This window comes from Netta rufina (assembly GCF_964035555.1).
Source record: "Netta rufina genome assembly, chromosome: 6".
NCBI classification, from domain to species: Eukaryota; Metazoa; Chordata; class Aves; order Anseriformes; family Anatidae; genus Netta; species Netta rufina.
The window spans coordinates 13,497,480-13,511,568 of record NC_140129.1 but is presented as its reverse complement, the minus strand read 5'-3'; the positions used below and the strand labels follow the sequence as shown (position 1 = coordinate 13,511,568).

Sequence of the window (14,089 nt, the reverse complement as noted above, 5' to 3'; positions counted from 1 at the left end):
TTTTACAATCAAGCAGTCGAGCAAGTAACAATATGAGGCAAAAAATGGGAAAGGTCTGGTGTGATTTATGAAGAAGAGCGTATTTTTCTCTTGAATGCAGACTGGTTTTGTGAGAACACACTTCTGAGTTAAGCTGGTCAGTTTTTCTGTCTGTTTTCTTGATGACAGCCTTGGCAGTAATGTAAGAGGACTTTGCTGAGAAGGATACTATGATTACAGTTAAAATTCATTGCATGTGTACACAAACAAACTGACTTACTGGACTTTCTTCACTCAAAATCCATGCAGTCTGCTGTATTAAACGACAATGGGATGGCTTTACTCCAAGAGAGAAGTTCAGTGAAGCAATTTCTTTCTGAAGAATTGTGCTATACGTCTAAATGTAGTCTACTAAGGAAGGAATTCAACTGCTCACTCGTGATACATGAACTAAATAGGGAATGAAGTATTTCAGACAGTAACCAACCCACCATTTTGAGCATATCAAAACACTTTTTATGGCAGTGTAAAGTTGATAGTGTGTGGCCTGGGACTGATTTGGCCCAACTGAATGTGGTTTTAGGTGAAACTCTGCAATCCCCATATCTTTCCCTCTAAAACAAATATTGCTTGTTTCTTTTACATTCTCTTCTCGGCTACCCAAGTGACAAAACTGCAATCAGAAGGTCAGGGAAGTGCTCCACAAGGACATACACATGGGAAGGAACAAAGCAAGGATGGAGCTTATTTTTCCAGTATTCTCTTGTTCTTCCTACCCCTGTAATTTTTACATAATCCTCACTAGTTGCCATAGACCTTGCAGGTAACATTTTCTTCAGACTGCCAACGTGGTCATATAACATTTTTAAAGGTTTGAAGGTAGCATATATAAAAAAAAAATCTTACTTCTTAAAAGGGGTGCTGCAGTGAGAACATTGCTATTTGTATATGTTTGTATTTTGGGATGTGAAACAGAAAGCTTGAACAATTAACAAAAAGTACAACTATATCAACGTGAAGTTAATGATTGAACAAGGGTAGGTCTGGTTATATAATAGAATTGTGCAAATGAAGCTTTCAGTACAGATCTATCCTCATCTATTCTGGATTATTTGCACAAAAATGTGGCTTTTTCTTGGGATGACCTTTTCTCTGGGGATTCTAATTCCTGGAAAACTCTGCTCGGATCTGCAATATGATGGGTGAGTGTGAAGGGGGTCATGAAGAACTATGCAATCACTGACATTCTCAGGAACTGTGTAAAAATAGTAATAACATCTCTGAAATGAAAATGTGGATGAAGGGTTACTAACCTGTAAATTTGTAAGATTTGAAAAAAGAAAACATAAAGACAAGAAATGAGAAAGAGTGAATCAATCCAAGCCAACAAAGATATGGTGGCAGCTACAGGAGACGCAACATGTCCCTGCAACGCATCTCTGCTATCATTAGCTGAAAATCATATGGCTGATCCTCTTTCAAAACTTCTGAAATGAACTTTTGAAATCAGATGCTGTAGGAATAAAATACATTTTCGGAGTACAAAATGATTGAGCAAAATTAGATCCATTAATAAAAGAAATCCGGGGTTATGTGAAGAGGATGCTCAGATGCTGAACTCCTGTTTTAAATCTGTAAAAATAATTTAAAAAGCCAATGAAATTGGTCCAGACAATCTTCATCCAAAGGTGTTCATAAAATGAGATTATCACTTTTTTTAACTGCAAGTATTTTTGAAAAGTCTGAAATGCCTGCTTTTGCTGTATTCTCCATTCTCAACTCTGCTTCGTAAGAAATGAGTGATATAAAATTGTGCTGTTTGCCTGTCTAAACAATTCTGATAGGCATTAACCCTCAACTTTACAAGGAATGACAGGTCACTCTTTGCCTTTACAGCAGCTGTGATTTGCAGTAGGGGTACAAATACAGTGCAGAGACTAACTATCCATATAGAACTTCATATATGGAATTTTCTAAAGTCAACAGGAAAGTAGACCTGTGATTAATACTTCTGGGTTAATTATATCCCCTAGATACAGCTTTAAAAAGAACACAAAACCAAGCAAATAAGCTCCTTCACAGTATACCTGTTCAACACCTCTCCTGGCAGAGCATACACAGTCACTACATCTCCCTTTACAGCGCATTATTTCCCTTTAATCTTTACATTTGTGTCAGGGACTTGCTCAGAGCCTGATGTTTTCACTGGGCAGAATTCATGGACCCTTGATTATGTAGTGTTCAATTTTGTTTCTAATTGCTCTTCAGGACTGAACCTGTTGAGTACTTGCATAGGATTTAAAAACACACTTAACAGAATGATCTGTGTGACTTTGGACTAGCAGTACCTGCACAAAGATGAAGCAACTGGTAAAGCCCAGCAGGACTAACATTTTCGTCATAATTTGCTCTATGCAACAACTTAAATTAAATATCAGAGGCGTGTGATCTATGAACATCCAAGGAAATGCAGCTTGTGCTGAGAATGGTCCTTTAATTTGGTAAGAAAGCTTAACCATAGCATTTAAAAAATGTTGTTCTTGCATGGTCACATGGGCTGACTTTGCACTTCTGCACTGAGAATCCTAGTCCATAATCATAAATGAGTGTGTGCTTTCTAATTTTAGTGTACTATTAAAAATGATCTGTCTCCACACTGGCTATTGTAAAAGGTTTATCAGTAAATAAGAGCTGGCCATCTGGCAGCAATCTGACTGTCTGGCATTTCTTTCATTTGGTGTAATTAAGACATAATGTCAATGAGGATAGAAAGATATTACAGGATATTGTTTCCCTTCCTGACAGACAAAGCACGAAGCAAGCCCAGGCATTTCTGGAGAATAAACACGGAACTGCAGCTGAGATGTTTATTCTCCTAGCAAAGATGTTTATCCTGCATCTACAAGGATCTATTTCAAAGATACCATGGTTGTTGTATCAAACCGTTAGCAATGCAAATGTAATCATTTTGCCCCATAGATAAGGCTGCTGCTATGTGCTAACAGCATCTCCTGAACCAGTTGCAAACAGCTCACTTTAACTATCAGGTTCTTGTTAGTCCATCAGCAAAGGTGATATATTCAAGAGAGAGAGAAAAAAAATCCTGCCCTCCTATTTTTCAGTGGATAATGCGAAAAAATTGTGAATTCTATTTGCATGTATATTCAGCTGATAATAGTACATTTGTATGGAAGCACAAATGATAGCAGTTGCAGTTCAGATGAGAGCATATTATATTGATGACCACAATGATTCACCATGCAAGGCTTTTGCAATGAGAGTTTCTATCACAGAAGCCTTAGCAAGTAAATATTTATTTTTTTTTTACTTGACCTGTAAAGGTTTCAAAGCCTACTGAAGTCACTGAAGAAGACTGTGAAGTTGTGGTTATTGGTTACTAACAAGTAAGCACATTTCCCAGGTTCCCCATTTGACCGCATCAGTAGTAGATAACTGCCACCTCACCTTTGAGAAACACGACATAATTGTCAAAATCCACTTGTTATTATGAAATTCTTTCATTAGAAATATCACACTTGTTATCAGACCTGGAAAGCTGATCTGTGAACATCTCAAAAAAAAAGAATTACTTTTTTTTTTTTTTTTTTCCTATAAAGCATACAGATTTGTTTTCTGCATTTCCAAGCACTTTAATTTGTTCTTTTCCAACTTTTGATTTTTTTTTTTCTTTTTTCAGATGAACTCTGCAGTAAATTAAAGTTTCATGGGGCCTAAGGAAAATATATTCCCAGACACTGGATCTGTGTGTCATTTTTGTAATAGTAAAACGATAGATCCTGTACAATACATTTTTTGTGTTTTCTGCTGTTTGAGTAAGAATATGTGCTTCTGGAGACCACTCTATTCACTGCTTGTGGAATAAATTGGCAATTCTTATGGCGAGCAGTTTGTGAACATCCCAGTCTCTTAGCAACTGGTGATATCATGGCAATCTAACTTTTTTTTGCATGTTGAAATAGATTAGCAAAGCACAAAGCCTATTTGGAATAATTGAACAATTCCTGAACAGGAGGAACAAAAAGAGATTTTATCAGTGATCTTGTTTTGGCCCCAGTCCTGCAGAGGCAGAAACACACACCAGGGCTCATGCAAGCTGATATGATGAATAAAGGACTGCCACTAGCAAGGAAGCAGAGCTAACCTAATGCCCCAGCAACAGAAAACCCACATCACTTAGTCCTGTTTGTAGCTAAAACATTCCAGAAATTCATCACTCAGACATGCTTTTCTTAGAACATTTACATGTTTTGTCTTCCTTCCACATGAGAAAATACCTCCCTTTGATTTATGGCAATCATGTCTACTTTAACAAATATTAAAACCTGTCTTGTTTCTGTACTTAATTTCCAGAGATCAGGTTTTGCATATTGTGCCAGAAACATTTCAGCAAGTCCAGCATCTTCAGCATCTTTGCAGCACTTTAATGGTGAGTAAGAATAACCAGGTGTGCCTAAAAAGCACAGAGGGGGCTTGGAATGTAAAACAGATTTGCATGTAAGCTTGGACAGGAATGAAGGTGAAAGTAAACTTCAAAAAGCTACACCTAAGACGTTTCTCTTAGTGTAAGGCTAAATTGCCCCTCCACTAGATGAAAGAATTTATGGGGAGACGACAGTTTCATTGCATGGCTCTGGGAAGGTGCTGCTACTTATCAATGGTGCCTCAGTCAATGGAAGCACCGAGCCTGTGCTGCATGCTCTAGGAACAGATTCCTGGAGAAAAGTTAAGAAAAGAATCTGAAGAAAAACTTGTTCCATTGTTTTGATACGCAACTACTCTAAATAAATATATTTTCTCGTTCTGAGAACAGAGCGTGATTTGTGCATTTCCTTATTGTCCTCTGTCTAGCTGGATTTGTGGAAGCCCCAGCTGCTTGAAGACATCCGGGCTGGAGAAGACCTACACATAAGGGTCCCAGCTCCTCTGGTGCAGGAGGTGAAAGACAGCTTAGATCAACATATGATCTCTTACAAGTACGACCTCTAATTTCCTGATAAGAAAGGCTGGCTCTAGCAATCTTCTTTGCTATTACAGTAGGATCAAACCCTTTCCAATGAGCAGTCAGCAAGTACTAATGACAGGACCCAACCTTTGTTCCAACTGCCTCCAACTTATCTTATCTTGCCCGATGCACAGATATTATGGCTACCTCTGAGTTTTAAAAGCATGTTCCTCTATGCCCTGTTTATTCACCTTCCACTTAGCCTGGACTGCGAATTTGGAGCTGGAACAGAACAGAAACTGCAGTCTTCCTAACTGATCTTCCCTTGACCAGGCTAGGGAGAATTTCCAGGCAGCATCTAGTGCAAGAGAAAAATCCCAGCCTTTAACAAAGGTCCCAGTGGCAGGTCCCCACTGAGCACATGTGAGAGCCACTAGCTGCGTTATCACAGCTATCCAGCCACTCATCTATGCCAAGGGCCACGCTTTTGTTTCCAACCAGAAGATCTAATTCAGATACAAAGAGTGATTATAAAGCTACATGGGATTAAATAAGATCTATTCCTCATCCAATCTCACTCCCATTTGGAACTGACTTTTCCAGGTAACCAGCAGCTAGCTATATTTCATATAAACCATCCTGCAGTCACTCAGGGCTGATGACAAATGGCCTATGGACATACACTGACATTTACCAATGAAAGATAAGCTAAAAGAGGATTGGTGCCACTTCAAAGCTGTTTAGAGTTAAAGCTGATCTTGACATCCTGCCTGACAAATTCTTTTTAGTAAGTGTGATGCCCTGACAACCAGACGTGGAGAGAGATGAGGTGGCAGCCAGTATGCATGATCTGGCATCAGGTTTAGGTATTCAGACCGAGACAACAACCCAAAAGATATTTAGCCTCAATCAAGGCTATTCATTTTCTAATGGCTTCAGCTGATTCTAGGGGAAAATTAAATATTAATCAGAAGTTAGCAGCTTAATTTTTATTTTATTTTTTGGATTGGAGCCAGAATAGTATCCACCTTGTGTAAGCTCCTAAAGAGAGAGGCGGGTAATTTAAAAGTCAAGCTGAAATTTTGGCTTGAGGGATTGAGATAAGGAATAAGGCAATGTTATAGTTAAAATTCCTGCGACAGATTCAAAGCTGGAGACATCTTTTAGAAGGTGGTTGACATGCAAGGAAGGTAACGTGACAGTTAGGTGAATAAAGATAGAGACATAAATGACAAATTATAATCAGGACCTAAATATTCTGACTGTGTCAGATGCTGGGACTTCTGTTCTCCAGAGCTCTGATAAGGCATTTTGTGTGTGGTTTCAGTTCAGGGGAATCTGCACTGCTACATTTTAGTCTGAAGTTCAGATGTGAATAAACATCAAAGCCCAGAGAGACAGTCAGCTGTAACCACTCTTAAAAGTTAGATGTGCAGTTTCCAGAAATGCCAACTGGTGCTAGTGTCAGCAGAATAGCCTATGAGCACTTACGGTGTTTGAAATCAGTGTTTAAGCTACCTTTGCAATTGTCTTATCACAAGCGCCTACAATGAGCACAGATTTGTGAGTGTTACAAGTGGCCGCTTTCAGTAAGAAAGAACAGTGTCTGATATGAAGTCCTCTGAAGCCAAGGCAAAAGCTTTATGGATTGCTCTTCCTCATGGAATCAGCCCTATGCCACACTCTTTTCTGAACGAATTCCGAGATAAAAAGCAATGAGGTCTTTTTAGAGAAAAGATCAGGGTTTGTTCTGATTTTTTCAAAGTGCACCAAACACCTACATGAAGTCTTTGCAAATTGAAAATGTCTCTATAAAATACAAAGAAACAGTAATCTTAAAATTTTCAGTTTCCCCCTGACTTTCCCCAAAAGTGGTATTTTAGAGTTTTGCCCAGGAGCAGAACTGGTAAAGGAAAGTAAGATCTTGAACTTTTTTTTTTTTTAAATTGTCAATGGTTAAAAAAAAAAATCTAATAAAATTATTATTCATAAAACCCAATGAAGACTTCAGTACTTGGAACTTTCTCTTACAAAAAAGTAACCATTTTGTTGACGGTGATGAATTTGCCAGGCAGCTCAGAACCCAAGGGGCTACAGCTTTTTATTTGTTAATATAAGTTGTGTACCCACCACGACAGTTCTTCAGTAATCATTAGGGATTTTTTTATTTCCTATCTCCCAAATTTCCCTCCTTTCAGAGTCCTGATAAATGATGTGCAGGAGCTTGTGGACGAGAGTGTACTAAAGGAGAGAAGCCAAAGGCAGGTCCCTGAAGGTTACAACTACACTGAGTATCATCCGATGGAAGAGGTAAAGATGAACCTGAGTTTGTTTGCTTTCTTTGTTGCTATTTTGTATTTGCCACAGGAAGCAGCTCCCTGCTTACAGAAAGCTATACTGGAGCTCCTTCTGGCTTTAGGGGTCTTTTTTGAAGGATCAGTCCTTACTGTTTGACTAGAATCTCGTCCTCATGTATTTTGTTGAAGCTACCCCTAAATTTCCTGCTGAACTTACATGTGGAAAATAAATACTAAGATGGCAGATACCGTAATTGTAATGCAGTTCTGGAGATTTGATGGTGTGGTTCTGCATCCAGCAAAGACAACAGAAAGACACCCAACGGGGTGGGCATGTTGAATAAGATTCGGGATAGAGTATCAGTGTTGTATTGCAGTGATGTTGTCTTTTACCACCCAGTGAGATATGGCCATGTCTTTGCCTGCAGGCAAGTGAGAGACCTTCTGTAAGCATTAACTGATATCACAGATTGATATCACAGCTTAGGTCTGAAGAAAACATTGCTTGTCTAGGAAAATCCTTTAATCTGGAAATAGAATTGGATAAGAGAAGGAAACTCCCCCTTAGCACCAAGCGCTCTCTGTGACTATTTCAGATTTATGAATGGATGACTCAGATCGAGAAAAACAGTGAGCTGGTGACTCAGCACTACCTGGGGAATACAGTTGAGAATCGAACAATTTATTATCTGCAGGTAAGGCAGGAACTTTATTAAAATAAATAAAAGTACAAAGGAGAAAACAGGATTCAGATCTTCCCTAAGACTGTGCCTATTCCAGTTCACTGAAATGAAGATGGTTTTACTCCTCTACAGTGCAGTAAGATTTCCCAATGTTCATATACACTATCACTATAAACTTGCTATTGCTGTTATATTGCAAAAGCAGACAAATCAACTGGAATATTGTTTAGAAATATCAGTCAAGGTGAAACTAGCTTGGCAACAGCTGTGTGTGAGGACCAAGAATTTTGTTTTCCAGTTTTTATTATTTTTCACAGCATATAACATTTCTTCTACAAGTATTCCATGATACTTTTTATCGGTAGCTCTAGTAAAAACTGTAATCTTAATAATTGGCTTAGTTATTGTCTAATACACTCCTATCACTGAGTAAAATTAGATTCCCTGCCTTTCTGTGCTTCCTCATCTAAAAAAAAGAATCTCAGAGTAAGAACAATCAGACCTGTGAATGACTAATATAAATGAAGAAGAAACTGTTTTATTGAAACTTCTACTCAACAGGCACTTTAAAACTCTTGCCCTGAGTTACTTCAGAGATGGGCTCATTAGGAAGGAGAACTTATCATAATGATGTCTGCAATAATAATTATCTCAGATAACTCAATAGTATATCCAGGAACATCCTTTTCTTCGTGTATTAGGCTAGGCTATTTTATTGTAATGTAAGTTAGCCCAATGACCATTTTTATACTCTTCTCAGATCAGTCAACCATCAAATAAACCCAAAAAGATCATTTGGATGGACTGTGGGATTCACGCCAGAGAATGGATCGCTCCAGCCTTCTGCCAGTGGTTTGTTAAAGAAGTGAGCCCTATCTTTTCCACCAAAATAATAAAAAACACAGATTGTTTTGAATGCTTCAGTTTTCTTCTCTACAGTGGTACCAAGCATTATGCTTTTCCTGTTAAAATATGATGTTCAAAAATAGTACACAATACAGAAACCTAAGTCCAAATCACAGTTTGAGATGGGATACGGGACAATATTTGTTAGCACGTTGTATCCTCTATCTAAACTGATTCCAAAGACACTTAACTAGACAGCAATTTCTACCTTTTCCATGGTGGCTTTTGGATCAAGCCTCTCTGTATCACAAAGACACAGTCCCCCTGGAATGAAACATCCCTAAAAATGCAGTACAGCAATGTTCTAAAGTACCTGGTGCACAATGCCTATGGCATCGTGTTTTTCATTCTCTGCACCCTAGGAAGTGCACTACAACTGGATACACTGTCACTTTGTTAATGGCAGAAGGTAGGTCTCTCAATATATCTGGGGATCAAGTAGATCTTGGATACCACAGTAATATCCAGGAGTGAGTGATTCTTTGATGACATTTCTAAACCATTTCTTTACAATGATTACCACTATATTCTCTTCTGTTCAGTCCTTTGTATTTTTTATTTTCAGATTCTGCAAAATTACGAATCTGATGCAACGATAAGAAGATTTCTTCAGAATTTGGATCTCTACATCTTGCCAGTCATCAATGTTGATGGTTATATCTATTCCTGGGAAGCAGTAAGTAGTGAAAATCCAGGACCATACTGAAATTTAGACGTGCACAGCATGTTTTGTTCATTTTAGACACAGTCATAGCAATTATATTTAAACAGAGAACAGTGACAGAATCATTACTCACACAAATCCTCCTGTGGCAGAGAGTTTTTTTTCTTCTGGTAAATCAGCAGTCACTTGAGATCAGAGGGCAAAAAATTCCTAGCAAATGTCATGAGCCTTGGGAAGGTAGAAAGTCAAAACCACGGGATCCATTGCTTTCAGGCTTCTGGGAATGGACTGACTTCCCTGCTAACAGCTCAAGGCTTGAATGATAGAGTTAAGCATGTCTGGAGGAGTCAGTCGTACTTTGCAAGAAATCTCAACTAGCAGACAGATCTAATCACCTTCGCAGCATAGGGCAGAAGACTTGGTCAAATGTTAGGCTATCTGGCTTTGAAATAGATGTGCTCTCCCAAATAATCTTCCTTATCTGATATGGAGAACAACGCGAAATATAGAAACATCTTTTAATTCAGAACATTAGCACGGCCCAAAATGTTCAGTCTACTGCCACATGGACCCTGCTGTCTCTCCACTTACTCCCCAGCAGGTTGGGAGCACACCACACACTGCATTTGGATGCACTGGTCATTCAGCCAGGAGGCTCATACAGGCAGCGCAGTGAGTTCTGCAGGAACCAAGCATGGCAGTGAGTTTAACAATGAATCAAAGAGCAGCTAGATTAGATGGCAAAAAAAGCATTCATCTTCCTGAATCTGAAACAAATGTAAGTTCAGCTATCATCTCTTTTGGACAAAGAAGTATCCCTCACAATGTCAGGTCCTTCTTAGAAGTGGAACACCACACGGAAGCAGTTCGGTACTACAGAAATACCATTGTTGTTTTTTAAAAGCTCAGAAGCTCATTTCAAGGTGCATGAAGGCTTGTGGAAGATATCAGCATGGCAGTAATAAATAAGATGTTTGATCACTAAGTTTTATCACCCTTGAACAGAGTCCCCTATAATGCAAGAGTTACTCAAGAATGCAGAGGTCTAAATAAAAGGTGTGCAATGCCATACTATCATTAGTCTCTTTGGATCATCAAGTTGCAGTTATTTAACTGGAATTACTTTTGTTTAGGAACGTTTATGGAGGAAAAACCGTGCACCATATATGAATGGCACCTGCTACGGGACAGATCTGAACCGAAACTTTAACTCCTCCTGGGGCAGTAAGTTCCAAGTGTTTCATGTCAGCTACATATAATAAATGCATACAGTATTTATACAGTAAATAAAGCAAGAATAATAACAAGTCTCTGAAATAAGATTAAATCCTGTATGAAAGGAATACTCATCCCACTGTCACCAAGATACACGTAAAAGTAAAAACCTGGTTTGTAAAAATATTGCTATTGACTTTCAACTGGCATTTACTTCTGGAAGCAGAATATTAGTGCTTACACAACTGTACTTCTAATTCACTGCAGGAGCAAGCATCACCAGTGTTAGGAGTCAGTCAGTTAACAGCCAACATTTGTATCTGCCATGAATTTCAAGGGGCCTCCAAAGGTTTGCTGGCAGGTTGTATACTGTTGTTGTGTCAGTGATTTCATTGCAGCCAACCTGGAAATGCGTGTAAAATAATTCATAATTTTCAAATTTTAGTTGCTAGCAGGAGAGTAAAGCATTCGAGTCCCTCTGAGCTTTCTAGTCTGACTGCCCACATACACACACACCTGAACACCTCCAGGTAAATTTCCCTATGAAGTGGAGTTAATATGTTTCTCCTTTAATTCACTTTTTGTATTCCTCTCCAGGTGTTGGTGTTTCTTTTAACTGCACCAGTGAAGTTTTCTGTGGATCTGGACCAGAATCAGAGCCTGAGACGAGAGCTGTGGTCCAGCTTATTGAACAGAAGAAGAGTGACATTTTGTGCTACTTAACAGTACACTCCTACGGACAGTACATCCTCACTCCATATGGTTCCACAACCACACCTCCAAGTAACAACGAAGAACTGGTAGGGCAAAACATTCATCTTTCACACCAGTAGAGAATTAGTACAAGCAGTAGCACCTGGCACAACTCTTTGAACTGTTGATCTTTCTTTAAAGAAAACTTCCCTTGAGGCAGGTCTCCAGGGCTTTAGCATGCTCATTGCCCTTGTGCTGGGCTGTGGTCTCCTCAACGTTCTCAATTGTCTCTTGAATGGGCAGTACCAGCAAGGCTTCTCTGTCTCAGAATTAACCCTAATCTTTCATCTTAAAGTAGGAAAAGTGAATTATTACAGTGTTACTACAGTGCAGTATAGGTAAGCAGAGAAGAGCACCAAGTTCTGCCTGCAATCATTTGCTGCATGCAGGAATGTGTTTGCACTTCAGGATGCTAGTACGTTACATGCATGTGGTTGTCAGGGTTGTATCCAGAATGGGTACAAACATGTTCATTTGGAGAATGGGAGCAAAGTAGACACCTACATTTTGGTTACTATTCTCCCTTAGTTTTTGAGTGGTTTAATTTAAGTTCACTAAAATGCATATTTATGAACATTCCCACAGCTGTTGCACTAGTGAAGAGCATGTAGGACCTGGGTTCATACTTCATACCAGACACTGGAGAAGTGATTCAGTCTGTCTGTGGTTCAGTTTCTAAAGATGGTGAGACACCGACTCCATGGCAATAGGAGAAGTGTAAGAGATCAATAGCTGCTCTAGTCAGTCTCAGTTTGCTATGCAGCATAGACTCTAATTCTCCAAAATGCATCTCTCCAGCACTAAAACAAAACCAGTATCTTCTCCACCTAATAACAGTTATCTTTTTAAAATGTAATTTGCATTAAAAAAATCAAGACCATTTTTCCCAAGTGTTTGTAATGGGTTTCTCTAGAGTCCTGAACTAATAGAAATAAAACTTGAGGCTGATCACAAGTAAACTTATAGCTGAAAGAGATACAAATTTTGGACTACTTGGAATAATTGCCAAATTTACTGGTACTGACGAAAATGCTGTTTGTATTTTGAACATACAGATGCAAGTTGCACAGAAAGCAGCTGCTGCCCTGATGGAAAAGTATGGGACCAGTTATAAAGTAGGATCAACCTCTTTAATTTTATGTAAGTTTATTTTCCCCTTTAATTGCTCTGTTTTTCAAAGAAGAGAGTCATTCTTGCGTCATAGACATTAGCAAGTGCTGTTTTGCCAAGGTCCTTCTTTGAGTAATATTTAATTGCCTGGTTTGGTGGAACATACAAGTAACAATCATTTGAATACAAGATAATACTGTACCGCATAAAGCTGACTGCAGGAAGGAAAGAAGCATTGATCAGAAGCCAGTTCTTACATGAATTCCTCACAGATACATCACAGGGGACAGAAAGAGATTGGTGATAGATCATCCTGACCCTGCTGAAGTCAGCAGCAGAACTCCTATTTATCTTCACTGGAGTCAAGCAAAAATTAAAATCCCAATCAGGTCTACTCCATCAGACATTATCACATTGCAGCTGCCTGCAGTTTGGTGCGAAATGCGTCAGTCTCAGCCTCATTCCTACCAGACCAGATAGCCACATCACGAACACACCACGACAGCTGATCTTAGTTGACAGTCTTAACACAGAGGACTTGAGGGCCCTAGAGACTGCCTGGTAAAAACAATCCTTTCCCACCAAGCAGGAAGTCATGCCAGGCACTCAGAACAGTAAGTAGCTGGTTTCAGTACACACGTGGTTTTGCATATTCACAATGTCTGTCTATGCCAGTCTCTGCATGAGCAATGTGGTGTAAATCTAAGGTAACTTGTCCATGCCTAGGACTGCATGTTGCCAGGGTTTGTACTTAAACTGAATGGGTAAGAAAAAAAAGATCCATGAGCAGATAAACAATGATACAAGGAGTAGCCAGAATTTTTTTCAGGCTTGAACAAAATCATGTTTAAAAATATATGTGTTTAAAAATATACAGAGAAGTTCAATGTCAATGTAGGAAATGAAGTACCAGAACAGAAAAATGGCCTATGCACCTTGTATCCAACACTGATCATGGCAAAAAGCTATGAACGCAGAATCTGTGGAACTCATCTCTTGTACAATATCATCTTATGGAAAGTTGTTTCACTTAGGAAACTCCATGGAAGACTTTAAGAATTGGAGCAACTAGAAATGCTGGTCTCCATGTCACAGTGATGTATGATTACTGCTTAGCTCAGGGATTCTGGTATAACCTTGCATTAACAAGAGGTATTTCAAAGAGCAATGCTTAATACATATATCTCCCCTCTATTTTTAAATTCACAGACAGTAACTCAGGCTCCTCACGGGACTGGGCTCACATGATTGGCATTCCTTTCTCCTATACATTTGAACTGCGAGACAATGGTACTTATGGATTTGTTCTACCTCCTGACCAGATCCAGCCCACGTGCGAGGAGACTATGTTGGCTGTGACAACCATTATAGACTATGTTGACCAGAAGTACTTCCCAGGTGGGGCTGTGATGCTGACCTCAGGCAGCCTGAGCCTGAGCCTTTGCCTGAGTGTTGTATTTACATGGATTGCTTCTTAAAAACACTACCAAAAGCCCCCCAAGAGACACCAGACAAGGCA

At 39.1% G+C, this 14,089-nt stretch overlaps 1 protein-coding gene across 1 annotated transcript; it reads left to right on the top strand.

Annotated features, from left to right (window-relative positions):
• Positions 1-1,101: 1,101 nt before the first annotated feature.
• Positions 1,102-14,048, top strand: CPO (carboxypeptidase O; the record flags this gene model as incomplete). Its single annotated transcript, XM_084289420.1, has 11 exons — positions 1,102-1,181; positions 4,351-4,426; positions 4,849-4,973; positions 7,141-7,252; positions 7,836-7,934; positions 8,683-8,787; positions 9,394-9,504; positions 10,626-10,716; positions 11,305-11,507; positions 12,516-12,600; positions 13,780-14,048. 11 exons carry the CDS (start codon positions 1,102-1,104, stop codon positions 14,046-14,048), a joined length of 1,356 nt encoding a protein of 451 aa, XP_084145546.1.
• Between the last annotated feature and the right edge of the window lie 41 nt (positions 14,049-14,089).